The sequence below is a fragment of the Lissotriton helveticus genome, chromosome 1_1 (genome assembly GCF_964261635.1).
Source record: "Lissotriton helveticus chromosome 1_1, aLisHel1.1, whole genome shotgun sequence".
In the NCBI taxonomy this organism is placed as follows: domain Eukaryota; kingdom Metazoa; phylum Chordata; class Amphibia; order Caudata; family Salamandridae; genus Lissotriton; species Lissotriton helveticus.
In genome coordinates this window covers 1,030,823,429-1,030,842,613 of record NC_136057.1, presented here as the reverse complement: position 1 = coordinate 1,030,842,613, position 19,185 = coordinate 1,030,823,429, and the positions used below count along the sequence as shown (strand labels likewise).

General features: G+C 45.8%; 1 protein-coding gene across 3 annotated transcripts in view; it reads right to left on the bottom strand.

The window, feature by feature from the left end:
- Nucleotides 1-18,420, bottom strand: part of TNPO3 (transportin 3) — a 1,288,661-nt gene extending 1,270,241 nt beyond the window's left edge. For all 3 annotated transcript variants that reach the window (XM_078677788.1, XM_078677785.1, XM_078677786.1), the window contains exon 1: nucleotides 18,035-18,420. In XM_078677788.1, coding sequence (XP_078533914.1) covers nucleotides 18,035-18,151 — 117 coding nt within the window. In that variant the 5' untranslated portion in view covers nucleotides 18,152-18,420. The remainder of the gene's footprint in view (nucleotides 1-18,034) is intronic.
- Between the last annotated feature and the right edge of the window lie 765 nt (nucleotides 18,421-19,185).

Here is a 19,185-nt window from a genome sequence, read left to right as displayed (position 1 = left end):
GAATTCTTACTCCGCTCCCTCTTGCAGCCTATTACCGACAGCTTAAAAAAAGTCGAGATTAGGCTCACCCTGCTAGAAACTTCTCTTACCACTCTGAATACTCTAGTAAGTAAGCAGACACAGTTAGTGGGAACCCACTCCTCTGGCGGGGATCCATCCAAAGTAGAAGCTGCAATTAATGCTAATAAGGCCCCCCCCAGAAACCTGCCATCTGCCCCCACCCTGCAACCTCTTATGGCCATCCAACTCCAGGAACGTCATAAGAACCAAAGCAACGGACCCGCCCACCCACTGGATCTAGCCCCTCACAGCTCTCAAACAGAGTTCTCTGGAACAGATCAAGATCAGGTTAATGCCCCTCCTCCCACGCCGGTTGGCCCAATCCCAAGACCAAGGAGGCCAGACCTCCCGCCCGAAGCTAACAGATTAACGGTGGTCTTAGCTGGTGCCCCCCATTTAAGATCCGGGGAAAATGAGGACTATCAGTCCCTCAAGAAAAAGGTAATCAAATGGCTTAACTGGAACCGACCCTTGCCACCCCATTTTAATAACAAAATCATCATGGTGAGAAGGGTCCCATGGCTAGGGAAGACCAGGAAAACCATAGTGGGGGACTGTATCATGGTAACCTTTAAGGATCCGGGTACGGTCCGACACATCTGTGGAGGCATGAATCGTTCCCTCGATTCCACCATACAGACCCTCCCAGTATCTTTTTTCTTTCCACCTATTCCCAGGCACCAGGTTCCAATACACGATGACTGGACAAGGGTGGAACACAGACACAAATACAAAGGCTTTGTACAACGCCCGTATTTCCAACCGCCGGATACACCTTTCTGCGATTTTAATCGCTTTAACTGTCTGAACGATTTGGATGGGGTCGATTGACTTGCTGTCTGTAAGACAGTGCCAGGGGTCTCGGGTGCCTGTGGTCTTCTGGAACTCTCCATTGTGCTCCCCTGGCCAAATTCTGGCCCACTGAATGACCCGGTTGTTCCAGACCACGGCAGAACTGAATCTTTTCACCTAGCCACTGATGGGGTAGCTGTTGCTGAGGGGACAACTATGGTTCCTTTCCTTGTGGGCAACGGCGCGCCGAGATCCCCGACGCCACACGCAGCTTTTGCTGCCCTCGCTACAGACCCTAACATTGAAATGGAGCCTGGATCCATCTCTCCCAATCCTAATGGTATTGCATCTGCCACCCCTGAACATTTGAAGATAATCTCCTGGAACATCGCGGGTCTAGCTAACAAAATGGAAGACCCGGCTTGGGCCAAGTATATAGAGACTGGTGACATATGTATGTTCCAGGAAACTTGGGCCAGAGAGGACTATGGACACCAAGGCTACTCATCATTTTACATTTCTGCTAGGTGGGAAGGCAAAGGCCGCCCGTCGGGGGGCCTCACGACGTGGGTTGCTTCTCATCTGGGCTGTGTGGCTACACGGCTCCCATTTAAATCTGATGACATCCTTGGGGTCTTATTAACATGGCCAAATAAAGCTAATCTCTTGCTGGTCAACATCTATTCCAGGCCGATGGGGAAGGCAAAAGAATCACCGACCTTTGATGAACTTGCGAACTTTCTATCTGAATTGTCGGATGACTCATATTATGTGGTGGGTGGGGATTTTAATTCTCACTATGAGCCACTCCCCGGCATTCAGGAAGGGTTCTCATCAGAGGAAGAAGACAGGTGGGCAATACCATGGGTTGATGTGCCATCTCCGAAAGCCTGGACCCCACTGGCATTGCAAATTACTGCCCTGACGCTAAGGTTCGGACTCAGAGCATGTAACGGGCGAATCAAGTCCGACAGACCAGGCAAAATCACCTATAACCGCCGGGGAAGAGAGTCTCATTTGGACTATGTCCTGGTCCAATTAGTGAGGTGGCCTACAATACAGGATTTCAGGGTAATAGATAGGATGGACAGTGATCACAACGCCCTTGAGTTAGAACTTGTTCATCCAGCACCACAGGCTCCTGTGTCCCAAGAGGAAGAGAATCGCCCCACGCTCCTCCTAGAGAACACTAGGAAAAGAATTAGGTGGGAACAGATGGTCACAAATAAGGATAAACTCCCACTGTTTTATGCAGAAATTACCCCTATCTTGGAAACTGTGGCGGATCTTGACAATCTGGTAAATAAAATAGATATAAGGAGCAAACTGTTTAATGCCCACGAGGAGCTCATAAAAGTCGCGGCACCCCACTTCACTCGCAACTTACGAAAGCTAAGGGCGGGGTGCCAAGGCAAAACACAATGGTATAATGCGGCCTGTAGACGGGCCAAAGCAGAACTCCTTGGAGCAATTAAGGAGGGTACAGGAGGGGGAACGCCTTAAGCAATGCAGGCAAGCGTACAAGAAGCTTCTTGCTCAGGCCAAAATAGAATGGGAGGTAGACCAGTGGGAAGAGCTCACAAAGGCCTTAGCAATACAAGATCAACGCCTGTTTTGGAGGATTGTGAATGGGGGATCAGGGAGTTTAAAATCGGCAGTAGAGCCTAACATAGCCCCTGGAGTGTGGCAGGACCACTTCCAGTCCCTATATAGTGCTGAGCCCGGAGAACTTCCTATGTTAATTAAACCTGAGAACTTGGGCCCCCAGGCGGACTTAATAACATTGAGTGAGGTCACCGCTGCTATTACAGGCCTAGCTTCGGGGAAGGCGCCTGGACTGGATGGGCTACCTGGAGATCTGTTCAAGCAGGAGCCCACCGTCTGGGCGCCTTACCTCGCTGCTCTTTTCAATGGTATTCTTGGCGGGATGGAAATCCCTAGTACTTGGCTGGGGGTGGAGGTGGTCCCGATTTTTAAAAAGGGATCCCCCCTCCTCCCAGCCAACTACAGACCTATCAGCTTGATAGATGTAGCGCAGAAGCTGTTCGGCAGGGTTCTCCTGAATAGGCTCCAGGAATGGATAGAGGAGGTGGGCTCCCTGAGTCCCTACCAGGCAGGATTTAGGAAAGGGGTATCGACTGTCGACCAGGTCTTCAGATTGAATCTGGTCTATTGGAGGACAGCGAGGTTCGAGGGCGGCAGTCTGTACACGATTTTCGTGGACCTACGGGCCGCCTTCGACCTCGTGCCCAGGGGAAAACTTTGGATCATCTTGGAGGGGATGGGCGTACCACCAGATATTTTACTGACCTTGCAGAGGCTGCACCATAATAACTATGCCCAGGTGAGGTGCGGGAGGTTGGGGGAACTGACTGACAGATTCCCCGTCTGCAGAGGGGTAAGACAGGGCTGTGTGCTGGCGCCGACCCTGTTTTGCCTCTTTGTCAACGGGGTAATCGCCCATCTTAATAACACCGATAATACAGATGCCCCCAAACTAAATGGCAACAGTGTGCCCGCAATAATGTTTGCGGACGACACGCTGTTGATCTCTAAAACACCCATGGGCATCCAAAGGATACTTGACGCCTTTGTGGCCTTCTGTCAGGATAGAGGGCTGGAAATCAACGCCACAAAAACCAAATATATGGTATTGAATCCGAGCCCCAAACAACGCCCGAATCCCCAATTGGGAGCAGTGCGGCTGGAAAGAGTTTCCACGTTCGAATATCTCGGCGTGACGCTCAATGAAAATATGACCTGGGTGACCCATCAGAGCAGGGCTAACCTTAAATTAGTCCAAATTACCGGGGGCATATCCCGGATGATGACCGGTTCGATTTACCGCCCACTGGGGGCCTTGATCCAGATATACAAGGCCCAGGCCAGGGGGGCGATTTTGTACGGGGCTGAATTGTGGGGTCACATCCAATGTCGGAACCTGTCTTCCACGGAAAATAGGTTTATAAGACAAATAACCGCACTTCCCCCTAGCACCCCACTCCTTCCTCTGAGGCTCGATCTAGGGATACGGCCACTTGCCGACGAGATTAGTCTAAGACCCATTGCCTTCTGGCGTAGGCTATGGAGTGGCGTTGATCTCGCCGACTATAGGGCGGAATTGGCCGAACTACTAAAGCACCCCAAGGCGCTCAGTATCCCCTGGGTTAAAAATATCCAGTCAATTTGCACTGATTTGGGGCTCCCTGAATTGTGGACTGAGCCAGCAAATGCAGCACCAGGAATTTCTAAAAGATCCCTGGCGATTCTCTATCATGAACACAAAAGGACAAGGGTCTTAGCGACCCAGATAGAGGGGTCCCTCTCTTCCTTATTCCTCCAAACCAAGGATCTCTACAGATTTGAGAAGGCTTTTGATCCCATATATCCGATACTCTCCAGAAAGTTATTTCTCCAGTGGAGATACGGCACACTCCCTTTCCGCTCCTTTTCAAGTACTTGGTCACAAGTCCCTTCGACTAAGTACTGCCCTCTTTGCGTTGATAAAGAGGAAAATGATTTGCATGTGGTCTTTTTCTGCCCAGCTTATAAGGCAGCCAGAAAGTATTGGCTGCTTCCCTTGATTAAGAATCTGGGTGGCAGGGAATACAAACCTATGTACAGGATATTAAAATCCGATGTTTCTGGCCCTACCGTTTTTGCACTTTCCAAATTCTTTACGAATGTTTGGTACACGCGTAATTGTCTTTTAAAAAATGCTGGGTAGACTTTAGAACCGCTTCAATTTTTAAAAATAATTGCTTTTATTGTGTGTGTTGATCTTAAAATCTTGTATTGATGTTTTATGAAATTTGATAAAATTCATGTGATTTTACTGTATGTATATCTTTTATGACCTAATGGTCGAAATAAAGATTGGAATATAGAATACCAAATGTGACGAGATGAGAACAAGATTTACATGTGTGTTTAAAGAAAGGGAGCACTCAAAAGGATAAGACCGCGCCTGACATTTGACCTCTGTCTTTGAATGCCCAGAAAATGTGATGTGATAAGAACAAGATTTAAAGGTCTGTTTACTAAAAAAATGGGGTTTATGGAAGAATACTGTAAATACAATTTAAGCAAGGGGGGGGTCGGATTGAACCTGAAGAGCCTAAAGCAAATAACCAGCAAATGGAAAGCAAGAAAATGTGAGTTACAAACCACAAAGCGAATAGCAAGAAAAGCATGCATTCCTGGGTCAACTTTCTGAACGTCCCTAAGATGTCTTTAGCATACACAGACTGTGCTGCCTGGTAGGCTGCAACAAAAAAAGTGCAGACAGACGCTTCCAGTTTCGCTTAATTTCAACATCCAAATATATAATTAAAAGATACTAATTCAAAAAGTTCATTCTGAAACTTTGCCCTCCCAGAAATGTGAAGAAAATCTGCAATTTTAGCCAAAGTTTGATGGAGGCAGATGCACTGCTCCTATGTTTAGTGTTCTAGATATTTAGCCTGACTGACTTTCAGAAAATTCATTCCACAAGCAACAAGCATTTACAATGCAAAGGTTTCGCCTTTGTAAAAGTTAGAGCTATTGGCATTGTAAATGACAATTTTTTTATTTATGTGTTGGTTTTGAAAACAGATAAATAAATGGCATTGTCATTTACAATGCCAATAGCTTAATCTCTCGCAAATGCGAGACCTATTGCATTTGCACCCACACACACAGAGAGCCACCCACACACACACAGAGCCACCCACACACACACAGAGCCACCCACACACACACAGAGCCACCCACACACACACACACACAGAGCCACCCACACACACACACACACAGAGCCACCCACACACAGAGCCACCCACACACAGAGCCACCCACACACAGAGCCACCCACACACAGAGCCACCCACACACAGAGCCACCCACACACAGAGCCACCCACACACAGAGCCACCCACACACAGAGCCACCCACACACAGAGCCACCCACACACAGAGCCACCCACACACAGAGCCACCCACACACAGAGCCACCCACACACAGAGCCACCCACACACAGAGCCACCCACACACAGAGCCACCCACACACAGAGCCACCCACACACAGAGCCACCCACACACAGAGCCACCCACACACAGAGCCACCCACACACAGAGCCACCCACACACAGAGCCACCTACAAAAAAAAGCTAGCCACACAGACAGAGCCCCAACACACACAGAGCCCCAACACACACAGAGCCTCAACACACACAGTACAGAAAATAAGTTGAGGACTGTGCACCAACGCTCTGTAATGAGTACACATTTGCAGGCAGCTGCACACTGTAAAGAATGCATGCTTATTTTGTACATATATATTCAACCTAGCTCGTTCACATATTGTAAGCACTCTGCTATGTGACCTATACTGAGCAGACCTATGTCACCAAAATACACTGCAAGCACCCACCTATGTAGCCTATGATGTGCAGTTCAACGACCATACCCTACACATGAAGCTATATACCAAAACACACTGCATGCCCAGGCCCGTCACCCACGATACACAGTGCAAAATCAGCTCCACCAGCTGGAAAACAAAAACCTAGCTGCCAACCACAATACTTTTCTGAGCACGCTGACATCTCTGTCATACTGAGCACTCAGCTTACAGCCACGGGGCATTACGTACATCAACCTAGAGTACAAAACAGAATGCAATCACATACAGTAAACTGCTCGCTATCTGTCGCAAACTGACCAAATCCAATTGTCATACATGATACACGCAAATCCAGGTGTGACTTACAGCAAACTACAGCCGGCTCTTGCTAACTTTTCTACGCGGTGCACAACCAGTTGTTACTATTTTTGCACAGGAACCTGCTATGCACTGTACAATGCAAGCAGTTGTTACTTTACTTTATGTACTTCCATGTGTCATCCATATCATAGTATGCACAGCTGGATGACAACCACTGTGCAGACAGATGTCACTAATGGTGCACAATCAGCTTTCACTCCTAGTACACTGCACAGCCAGCTGTCACCTGTAAAATGTACGACTAGGCTTACCTGCTAGCAACTCGAACTCGCGCAGCCCACCCCTGTAAGGCACACGTTGGTAATGAAACCAACATGCCGATACGAAAAAAAAAGTAAAGCACCGCCCACCGCCGCATGACGTAGGAAAAGGGGTGGGATGAGTAAAAATCGCGGGAATGCCCACGAATCTGCTCCGTCAATGACGGACAGATGTCTGTTCCAATGGCTACCCTCCATTTATGGAGCGAGCCAATGGAACAGAGGGGCGGTACTACACACACTACTCTAGAACTAAAGCTTTCGCCTTGCGCAGAAAGTCTGCTGCGCAGCCTTTCGGCGAGGCGAAACCTAAAAACGGTGATCTGAGCCAATTTTAAAAAGGGGGAAAGTGTTAAGAGTTTGGCAAAACAATAGAAACAGAAGCATGCATCTTGAATGGCAAGCTAGAAGGAGAAAGAAGAGAATAAGGCTGAGCTAGAGTACTGTCAACAAGGTCAAAAGCAGAAGACAAACTAGGATTAGAGCACAATTTCAGTGAAGAACAAAAGGACCCAAAAGACATTACTTTAAGCATCAAACTATCAAGAATTTTCTGAATCTCTAGTTTCCAATAAGGTCTAGGTTTAATGTGATTCCCCGAGTCACAAGCACAGAAGCCACCCCCCCCAAAAAAAATTTACTTTTTCAAGGCCGTTTACAAGGCACATGAATGCAATTTTGGACTTTACCTATCCCAGACCAGAGGCTCACACATAACCAGTCTTCTACTCTTATAAAATAACTGTGGGAATGCTGAGCTGTATCCCTTTTTCAGATCCATCAGGCGTTCACCATAGAATTTTGAATAAAAGGTTTTTGGGGGGCTTCCAACAGTTTAATGATTTCCCAGCCTTATTACTTCCTTCTCCCTGCGCTTCTTAGTACTTGATAAAGTGTGGAGAGACCCGTTTCTTTTAGTGATCCTCATCAAACTCTCCTGCCACGCTGTGGCAAACAGCGTTTTGCTTTCACTGGTGTACAATATACCATGTTTAAACTACTGCTCTGTTTAGTAACATCCTGTCCCTTTACTAGTAGGCTTTGCCCTGATAATTCCTGTACACCATTCCCAAAATGTTTTTGGTCCTCGGTTGCACTCGCTGTCCCATTCACGTTGGTCAGAGTTTTCATCACTGTCATCTTGCTAATTTCTAGTACTCAGATCCCGCACTTCTTTAATGAATTCTTTAGAGATGATTAATGCATTCCAAATGTGTGTACTTGACAAGTAAGGTGGTAGGAGGGGCGTGGCTTGGCCGGCTGCAAGATGGCCGCACTCGGAGTGGGCTCTCCCGGCCAAGCACTTTTATCAGCCATTATCCTGGTGACATCGCTACCATCGCCGCACTAAACTGCTGACTTTTGCCTCGGGGGAGCACTGCGCACCTAGCTGTCCTGCTCCGGTGCCTCCCCGGCCAAGGGCCCTGCGTCGTGGTTGGTGCTGGTCTCCTGCGCCTGGGGGCCGCCTTTGGATCTCACCGGAGCTGCTGATTCTTCCGGAGTGCCTCCGCTGTGGTGCTGACGCCCCGGACCTGGACTCCACCTGCCGCAGTGAGTCGTACCTCCGCTGGGGGGGGGGGGGGGGGGGGGGGGGGGGAGGGGGGTGTTTGCCGGTGGGGTTGGGGGCCGCTTGCTGTGCGGCCCGGTCAGGTGGCGCTGCGGCCCGTTTGCGGCCTAGAGCGTTGCTCCGGTCCCGCGTGGTTGCGGCGCTGCCCGGGCTGGGCAAGTGGTACGCCCCCCCTTGCTGGTTTCTCCTCTCCGGTGGGAGCCGGCCGACACGCTCTGCTGTGCTGCTGTTGCTCTGAGCTGCGGGGCCGGCCTGTTGCTGCTGTCGCGCCGCTTGGGGCGCCTCCTCCCTGCTGCTCTGCTTCATTGCTCCAGTCACCTGGCTCTGGGGCCTGCTCTTGGTGGAGGAGTGTTGTGCCCGCCGCTGCTCCTCTCCTTCCTCGTCTTTGTGCCCCCGCCTGCTTCGGATCCACAGGCCTGGGGCCCCTCTTTCCTGTTGGTGCCTCGGGGGCCCACCTCTGCACTGGGCAGCCCACATCTGCTGTGTGGTCCCTCCCACGGATTGGCTCTTCTGTGCTCTGCTCCTTGTTGGTTGCTGTGCCTTGCTCTTAGCTGTGGGGGCCCTATTTCACCTTCCTCTGCCTCGCCTCTCCCTGGTGCTCTGGTGTTCGGCTGCTCCGCCTGCTGGTGTGTTCCTGGGCCCTGCGGCTGCTTGGGTCCGGCTGGTGACCTCCTACTGATTGTCTCAGGGGCCCGCCACCCCTCACGAACTGCTTGTTTCATCTAGTCTGCTACCTCGGACTGTGTACTGCGCCTCACTACCAAAGGGGGCGTCCTGGCTGCTTGCTCCGTATTCCACTGTCTGCTGTGGCCCGGGGTGCCCTGCACCGCACTGTGCCCTAGCTCTCCCCACTTCTTCTCTGGCTAGTGGCGCCTGGACTACGGCCTGTTCTCCCAGCCCCTCTTCCATACTCCCGGCCGCCAATCACGATCTGTGCTTCTTGGCAGGAGTGGAGTCTGTTGGGCCTGCTGATGCTGCCTCCCCTGTTGCCCTTGCTCACGAAATCTCCTGGGTTCAACATTGCCAGCCGCTAATCGCCTGCTGCTACTCCTGCCTCGCCGGGCTTTTTCCCTCTCTTAGTTATTTGGTCTCCACTTGAACTGTGTAGCGCTATGGGGAAGTCAGATCCCAAGCAGCCCAAGATCGGCTTCAAGCTACGGAGATCCTCACGTCAGGACGGCGCGGGCTCGGACAGAGTCGACTCTGCTGTAATGAGGGAAACCCCCCCCCCCCCCCGAGCCATGACAACGATCTTAAGGCGATTATGCTAGAGTTTAAATTGACCGTTACTGGCAACGCTTCTCAGCTTGAGCAGTTATCTGCTCCCCTCAACGAAGGCACGTGTTGACTCCCACAACAACAGACTTCTCCATACGGAATCCAGGATCTCCTATGCCGAAGACGAGGCCACACAGGACAGGCAGAAATTACTCCAGCTGGATAAGGTCCTGCTGTCATCAGAGAGAAGAACAAAGATTTGGAGGCTCGCTCCCGTCAGAGTAACCTCCACATCACGGGCCTTCCCGAGCCCACCAATATTTCCAAAATGGAAGATTTTGTCGAGCAACTCATTCGGGAAATCTTCGGGGACGTCCTCTCATCATTTTTTATCGTGGAACGTGTTCATCGTTCCCTTGGCCCGGGTCCTGGTCCGTGGCTGCCCACCGTTTAGGAGGCCAGCCAATGGAGAAGAGGGGCGGGGCTTAACCTCGCTAGTGAGGTTCTCTCTATCTCATTAAGTCTTGCCAGCGAGACTGCGCAAGCGCAGCCATCGCAGGCTGAGACCTATAAACAGCTGTATGAGGGTTTAAGCTGAATAAATGGTTATTTAATTACTTCAAGCGTGGACATATCTTCACAACATCATGGATGTCCATCTAATACCATGAATCCCATCAGAACCCAGTTTGACGCAATACAAAAGGGGTAGCACAATCAGTGGGAACAGAATGTATAATAAACACTCTTCAAACTATTGAGGTGAGGGATGCAAGTGTCAAGTGCTTGCAAGGTGAAAGTGGCTGAGCGCCTGGCATATAGGTTGCAATTTTCTTGAAGTCTAATTGGTTTTCACTGCCTACCCCCGGGTGGGCTGCAAGAGCCCCTCAGTCAGCACAAAAGGGATGTCAAAAAGTAATCTGTGACAAGGACATGAGGCGTGTGGGGTCAATTCCAAGAGGAGCATGGGGTCGATTCCAAGAGGAGCCAGTGCCAACACATTTGCTGATTTTTCTTTTCACTTAAACACAAATCCTGGAGTCTCGCCCCCACGATGTGGGCACATTAGGGATAAACACCTGATCTGCCCAACCTGAAGTCCTGATCTAGTAGTAGTTTCAGGTCCATTCACGGTTAACACACACAACCGGAACAATTTACTTTTTTATGCCACAAAACAAAATCATGGTATCCATTTGGTGTTCAAAGGGAGTTGAGGTAAACACTATCTGGGAAGGGGGGTTATAGGCTGATAGCTACCCCATTTATTATTTTCTGATAAAACACACATTCCTAAGAATCTAGTGGGCATCTTATCCACCCTTTAGGAAGGTAGAAGGTTTAAAACGACCAATGTGCACCCCAGGTAGGCAGACACTCTACAGATACCTTGGACATAGGGGTGTGGTGCGAAATATGACAAACGGCTGGCCATCGCTTTATGTTTTTTATATTAAGAAATCCTGGTGTTTACTGTCCATCTTCATTTACAAAACCTCAACACCTGGTGGGGCAGAGATTGTGGGGGTGAGGGGGTGCAATAGGATTGTGTTTGAAAGAGGTAATGTTGGAAAGGGATATGTGCCTCATTTCCAACATTACCTCTCCCATTAAATCAGTGATTCTGAGACGTGTGGGTTTAAGGCAGGTGGGGTTGGGGTGAAGGGCCATATGACTGAGCGCCGTTAATGAAAGAACCAATGAAACCTTACAGTTCTGGCAGCCTTCAGATTCAGTTGTGTTCGGGACACAAGCAGGCAGAGTCCACCCACTAACTAACTTTAGAGGCAAGACGCAATCCCCTAAAGGAAGCCTCTGGGTGCTGCAGTTTATAATGAGACAGCTCACTGAGGCTCTCGCAGTACAAGTACATTGTTTTCCTTTCTCATGCCTCAAGTCTGGCAAGCGTGTTTACCAGAGGTGCTATGTCCCAGGTCCAAACTCTTTGCAGGCACTCATTGTTATGGGCAAGAAGTATTTTTAGCATCTCTCTTTAACAAAACCATGATCATTTCTTCTAAAGGCTGCCAGTATAAACATTCTGGATATCAGTCCCTTCCGAAGACTTTCCATTTCCCCTCCTACATAATAAAATAGACCACAGCAATTAAGGCTGAAACTCCTGAGCAAATAAAATCCACTGCTCCCCGACGATGTCAAGATCGCCACACAAAACCTAGCACATTAATGCCTGAAACTCAGTTCTCGGGCATAGACGTTACCAGTTCAGATAAAAGCATACACCCCAAATTTGACAACCAGGTGGGAGTGTGTGGCACTTAACACACAAACGCACAATTATATCTCAATGCATAAAGATTGCATAAAGTTAAAATACTAGTCACACATTAAGCCATACAAAATTTAAATAAATAAAGTTTTTTTTTTAGCTTATTTTCACAGAAACTAGAAATAAAACAAAAGACGCCCACTGTGACTAACAGCTACGATAATGGTCATCCCAAACATGAACATCGAATCCTTTGTAGGAAAAATTCTGTGGGAGCAGAATTTCAATTTTATGTTATAGCCCATAGTTTGTAGCACCCAAATTTGACATCCGGAGTTCAGCTCTGGCTCCCTTGATCTAATCGTAAAAGACACCACCTTCTTCAATATCAGTGACAACAAAATAACATTAGTAAAATAAAGGTTAACCGAACACCACAATAACCGAGTTCCACATCAACGAAGAGGTAAAGGATTTTTTTAAAGAAACTCAATCATGCGGTAGAGAAGCATGAATAAAATGCAATAAAGACATACGCAAAGTACATAGTCCGGAATCAAAATAATTAGAAGACCATCAATAAAGTAAAATTAGGGTCAATGTTCCAAATATCAAAGGAAAAATTCTGTCAGTATCACAAGGAACACTGAGAGCATGTCTAATGCAAAAGGAAAAGTCTCTCTCAAATCGGGTAGAGGCCCTGGAAGAACTCTGAAATCTCATGACTCACTCTCAAAACCAAGAACTTTAATACACAATTTTACATAGCTGATAAGTAAAAACTGCAGATTCAGTATGACGTGATCACAAACATCACATTAAACAAGTACAAATAAACATGTCACAGATTCTAACGTAATACTTTCAATCCCTTTTCTACATACAAGATCCCATTCGCTCATGTTGCTGTCCAGATATGCACTAAACATTCGGTTTAATTTCCTAAACAATAAGCATTTTCAAGTAGGCATCATTAGAAAGCTACTAGCATAATGACCGACCTTGAGAATTATTTCACATACACAGAGAAAAGTTTAATTCACAGAACCTGAGCTTGAGGAAATTACCTAACAAGTCACAGTGTTCAGTGCGCTCTGTTAAGTCAGCAGAAACCATGAGGATGGAAGACTTTCAGGAGGGGAAATAAGCAGAAGCAGTTTTTAACAGTAGTTCCGAAACAATATCCATTTAACAAAAATGGAGTCCAAATGGGAAAAATGTGGCATAACTAAAACATTAATAAAAACACTTCTAGATTATTTGGACAACTCGTTTCAAGTGCAATATTATTAAATCATTTACAAGTGCAATATTATCAATTCATCATTTACTATTAGAATTTGTCATAAAAAATATTAGTATCCAAAATAATTTGTTAAACAAAATATGCACATTAAACGAAATTGAGACAATACCATCCCACTGAAACTGCAGATCATCAAAAACGCAACCAACCACCTTGTTAGCACAAGGTTAACTACCGGTGAAACAAATTCCAATATACATCTTATCACCCCTTCACTGCATACTGCATGTATTACCTCAAAATACCTGCAGATGCGTACATCTTTCTAACACAATGCAAAAATCTTATTACAAAAAGTTGCCAATTGTGCTAAAACCTGGCAAGCATCTAAGAGTGTGTGTATAGAGACTAAATAAATTAGGAAAGCTACCAGTTTATCTTTCGTTTGTCACAACACAAACACATTTTGGATAAAGAGAGAATAATTAAATATACAACACAAAAAATACCACTTATAGTGCATCTTATAAATGAGGCCCAATGCTTTTTAACACCACTAATATGGCATATATTACAGTGCATACAGAACCTGGAAGAACATGGATTGACAGCAAATATGAGTCAGTCTTTATTCGGTCATAGAAATGGCCATTAAACAGAAAAAAAAATACATTATACATAGGGCTTTTCATGATCAAAGGTTAGTGAAGAAAAAAAACAGTGGATTACAATTTATGTAACATTTATTAAACAGCATAAAATTACTTTATGGGCACCCCTGGAGGCTAACCATTTAAATAGTAAATCTTACCAGGGCTAATAAGGAAATATTCTTATGAAGCATATCTGCTCAATTTTATTGAAGACAAGATATAACTAAGGAAAGAGCAACAAATTGTGGAAATATTTAAGTATTTTAAAAAGATCGGCCACTCTTGTTGCGATGTAAAGCGATTTGTGCTTTAAAAGTGGAAGAAAAAACAGTTCTCTAGCTGCTATATCGAGTGCAAAAAAAAGCATAAAGTGCACTTTCATTTAGGGCGAGGAGTTACTGCATGGCAGCCTGGAAGAGATTCGAACCAAGAGCCTAAGTTAGGGAAAACAACCAAATAATGAACCTGAGTCTCATGAGGTAAAATCTGTGTTATGGTTTTCCCTCCCAGATGAAATACTGCTCCATCCCAGGCGTTGTGGAAATTGGCACATAATTAAGAACTGAAATCAAATTGCTTACTCTTCGATTCTAATTTCTTCATTGATCATGAGAAATTGTTTCTTAACTATAGCCTAAGTTTGGGTACCAATACTATCTGGGAATTCTAAAAGATTGGTCAAGCCCATATCATCAAAGCTTTTCCTGAGATATGCCAGCCAAGGGATAGAATATCTATTGTCAGACTTCAAACAATCGCTAAGAATGTTTGTCGAAAAATTTGCTTTTGGGGTACACCACATTTTACTCCGAAATAAAAGGGTGGCCATTTTAACTTTGTCTACCAAATAGCCCATACCCAATTCACTGTGGGAGATCTAAAGCTAGGGGTTGATTGAGGAATGGCCTGCATCCGGCAGAGGGACATGTTTTCGAAGGCCTGCATGGTAGCTGGCACTTCATGACCCCACACTCCAGCTCCATATGGTCCCACTCCCAGACATTTAGAATTTTTTAGCTGAATCATCTCTTTGATTGGCTTGTGCCACAGTTTACAAATCTAAAGTTTAATTAGCACACCACTACCATTTTCGGAATTCTCCCTCTAGTCAAGCAACCCCATGACAAGTAAGCTTCAAACAGGAGACCTAAATAGCTGAACTATAAAACATTAGCAATCAGGGTACCGCCAATAAAAAAGGAAGCGATTGTAGGGGTAAACATATACTCAGGGTTTGGTCTAAAAAATTGATCTAGAATAAAAACAGAAAAGCTGCCTTTATACAGTGCTGCTTGACCCCTCTGGTTACCTTTATAGGTTGTGTACAATTGCCTTTTGTGTATAACGGACCCTGGTAGTAGTATCCCAGTATAACTGCCTAATTCGGTTTAACAATGGTGGGTCTACCCCAGCTGCCTCCATAAGCACCATGTGTTATGAACCTCTCCTGGCCTTGACATATTTTCCCATGATGAGGGATATTTTAAGTGCTTGCTCAATGTTCCCCAAGCCTGGACAAAAAGAATATGGAGCTTTTGAAAAGAAGGAATTAATTTGTGCCCATACTTATGGCTTTCCCAAAAGAACCCATCCTAAAGTTTTTAATGTGGTATCTAACAAAGAAATTGGGCGATAACTTGGGGCAGTTCCTTATCCCTTTCTTTAAAATAGGCACTAAAGTAGATTCTCTCCAGGTGCTAACTAGAGCCCCCTTCACGACTGCTTAAAAACAGTCACCAATGGGAGAGAATGTGGCCTAACGGCTAGGGGGATTGACCTCGGAGCAGGGGAACTGGGGTTTTGAGTCTCAGCAGGGAAGCTCCACATTCGGTGATTCTTGGCAAATCACGTATTCTCCCTGTGCCTAACAACAAAATTAATGTGTCCGCCTGTAACGTAACTGGTGCTCATGTAAAGCGCTCTGATAACTCACAGTCTAGTTCGCGCTATATAAAAACTCCACACAATGGGGAAATACAAGTCATAAGCTGTAGAATTGAATGCTACGGAAAGAATAAGCCACCCCCCCCAAAAAAAAAAAAAGATGTAGCACTTTTCATCCAGCAAATATATGCCATCATTGTAAAAAATATATTTTTAAAATGTTTTTAAAAAATGACAAGCCATTTGTTCTTAACTGTTTTTTTGTTTTCAATAACCTGCCAAAAACTATATTAAGTACATTTACAAAGCATAAAACATTACGCTTCTTACCACATTTTGCTAAGTTTTTATATACTCTCGTAAGTAGAGGTGGGCGAGCCGCTGAAGGCTGGCTCTGGGTCAGCTTGGGGTCCTGTTGGAACCTAGTGCCCATAATGAGTAGAGCTTTCACGTGGCTCCTGGCAGACTCACTCCCTCCTCCCAGGAGCTGGCATTGGAGTCAGAGTTGCCAACTGTGGAACGGATGATCCAGGTTTGAATCATAGGTCAGCTAAAAATTCTGCAATTCAGGGCAAATCACTTAATCTCTCAATTTCTGTAAATAATGCATGTGACCTTAAGTAATGTAACTGGCGCTAATTTAAAGCGCTCGGTCATCAGGTTGAGTTTGCGCTGTATTTAAAACCTGCAGAAACAAGCATTTGCAATGCAATCGGTCGTGCCTTTGGGACCTTTAATGTATTTAGCTCTGCAGCACATTAACCTGGGTGCTGAAACATCTACTGTTCTTTAAAAAAGTAAGCACCAAACTGCATGGCACGCATGGTATGGGAACACATGGAGAGAAATATTGCCTTTCAGCGGGAAATGGTATAGTCCAAAGCTTTTTTTAATATAAAAGCAGGGCCGTCTGTGGTCATATCACTGAACTACAAGATTTGAAAAAATATTGTTTACGGGTGCTTGTGCAAGACAATTTCTATGGACTGGAATCTAGAGACTCTCTGGTCATGGTTGCGCTATATAAAACTTTCAAAATAAATAAATGAAATGGTATTTAACTGACCTCTGCTGGTTGTTCTCTGTCAAGAAAGGTAAATAGAGAATGTCGCCCCCCCCCCCCAAGCAATTCTGGTATTTTACTGACTTCTACTAGTTGTTTTCTATCAAGCAGTTAAATAGAAATAGTTGAACAGAAATAAAGTCCCTACGCGGAAGCAGACAAGTCCTAGGGCTGATCAATCCAGAGCCCACAAAGTACATACTATACAAGAGGTCTCAAATGCTGGACGTAAAAGTAATTAAGAGGTAAAAACAAAGCCTTAACATAGGGGGAAACAAATAGGTAGGAATTTCCCGCTGATCTGTACAAAGTGAAACCAGAAAACTTGGATAAATCGCAGCTTCCCTGATTAAATTGTGTGCTCTTATGCAAAATTTTATTTCACCAAACTTTTTTTATTAGCTCATATGAAAGCACTTACAAATATATGAATTCAGAATACCAGATGTACAAAACTATCACTTTTAATAAGTACTTCTCAGTGTAGTGCTATTATTATTATGCGCCTTATTAATGTCAAAGCTTTCATGTTATATAACTTTTTGAATTTTGAAGAGACGTTATCGTATTTTACTTGGTGCTTGTTGTATGATTTAACATAGCAAATGTTTTCATGGCCCGGCTCGTGCACTGGCTCTAAGATCGGAACCTCGGCTGTCTGTTAATTTGTTGCCGCGCCCACCTCTACTCTAAATGAAGCTAAAATAAATACGGTATTTCTGAATCAGTCATGCAGAGAATCTCAATAGTTTCGAACCACGCAGTCGTTTAGGAAGAACCATCGTACGCGATTTCTAGATCATGTCCATTATCAATGGCTTATAAGATGCCTTTCTGGCCAACTATGAAAAGCGAAACGACGGGTAAAATAAATCATTCGTGAGAGATGCAACTCTCCTCCTACACTGCCCCGAGACTACCGCCCCATCAGAACTGACATTAACTTACTGGCTGATTCAAGTCCATATCTTACAATAAAGTTCAATGATTGGCTTAAGAGCCTCAGCCCCCTGATCCTTGTGCCTTGCCTGCGACCTCGACTTTATTTTCCCTAGAGTCAGCGCTATAGGACCTGTCCTGACGAACTTCCAGAACCCTCCCACTGAAACTATCCAAGACGCCAACGCGTGCAGCTTCACACCCAAACGGCTGCTAATCGCTTGCCCAGTTTCACATGGTTCTCTCTTAATGCGCTGCCAACATATGGGGTGTGACATGCTCGTAAAAACTCTACAGAACAGAGTCATTTCCTTTAAAAGCCTTATACCCGGGTCCCAACCCCTAGCGCTCACCGATTTTTGAAGCTCCCCCAACCAAAAGGAGGCGCGCTCCTTGCCACTGGGTTCGGGGTCGTGGTACAGCGCCTGCACGGCTTGGTAGACCAACTGCAGGTTTGGTTTGGCCTCCATGGCAGCGGTTCGGGCGTACACCGGGCAAGTCGGCTCTTCACACGCGGCTCCTTCTTAGGCGCGCGCCTCCTCCCATGCCCCGCTTTGACGTCCGTTGAAGGCTCGCGCTGTTGCTATCCCCAGGCGCGAGGATCTCTCCGCTAATAAAATTAGCAAACTAGTAAAAGCACTATTCTGTATCACACTCAACCCACTGGCGGGGTTTCTAGGTCTCCGGCCTCTCTCTCCCATGCAGCAGGCACGTCACTTCCCCTCCTTGCCCTACCGACAGGAAGTACGGGTAGGAGTTCGGGTGAGACGCCGCTAGGAAGCCGACAAGTGACAGGAAGGTAAAACTGGTAGCCATCTTTGAACACCTTAGTCTTTCACATCAGATATAGCAGCACACGGTAAAGGCAATAAATAGCACATAACCGTTCATTTAACTGAAAATACATCTAAAGATAAACAGAGATCTCATATAGGACAATAATAGGGTGAAGAAAAAAGGTTAATGTTTATTGTTCATTAGAAATATTATGCACTTCGTGGAAATGTAAAAACTTCACGAGGAGAAATGCCATCTCAATTCCTACAGCACTAGAGTTAACTAAGTTACATTGTCTGAGGACGACCGTTCTGCGCCATGCCTGGGAATATCGGTTCTTTAAACTATGATTTTCTATCAATGCCCAGCGATGTTTTATCAAACTACTGGAGCGTTCCTTGCGCACTTTTCCAACCGGAAATAAAGTTGAACTGATTTCCTGCTTCAGAGAGGTTGGGCGGCAACTGTAGAAATGAAAGAAAGAACAGAGAACAAGTTACTAAACATCTTAAACTTATGACGTTATAATTCAGTGCAAATCAATTAGGGCTCTTACAGTTTATTAGTTCACTTTATTAGTTAGCTCATACAGTCCCTTACTTCTTCATTTGCATCTTGCAACTTAGTCCTAAACTTCACTCAAAACATTCATATGATCAGGGGAAGCATAAACGGCTTAATACCCCTATCTGATTTATTAATTTCCTCCCTTCTCTTTTCGGATAAT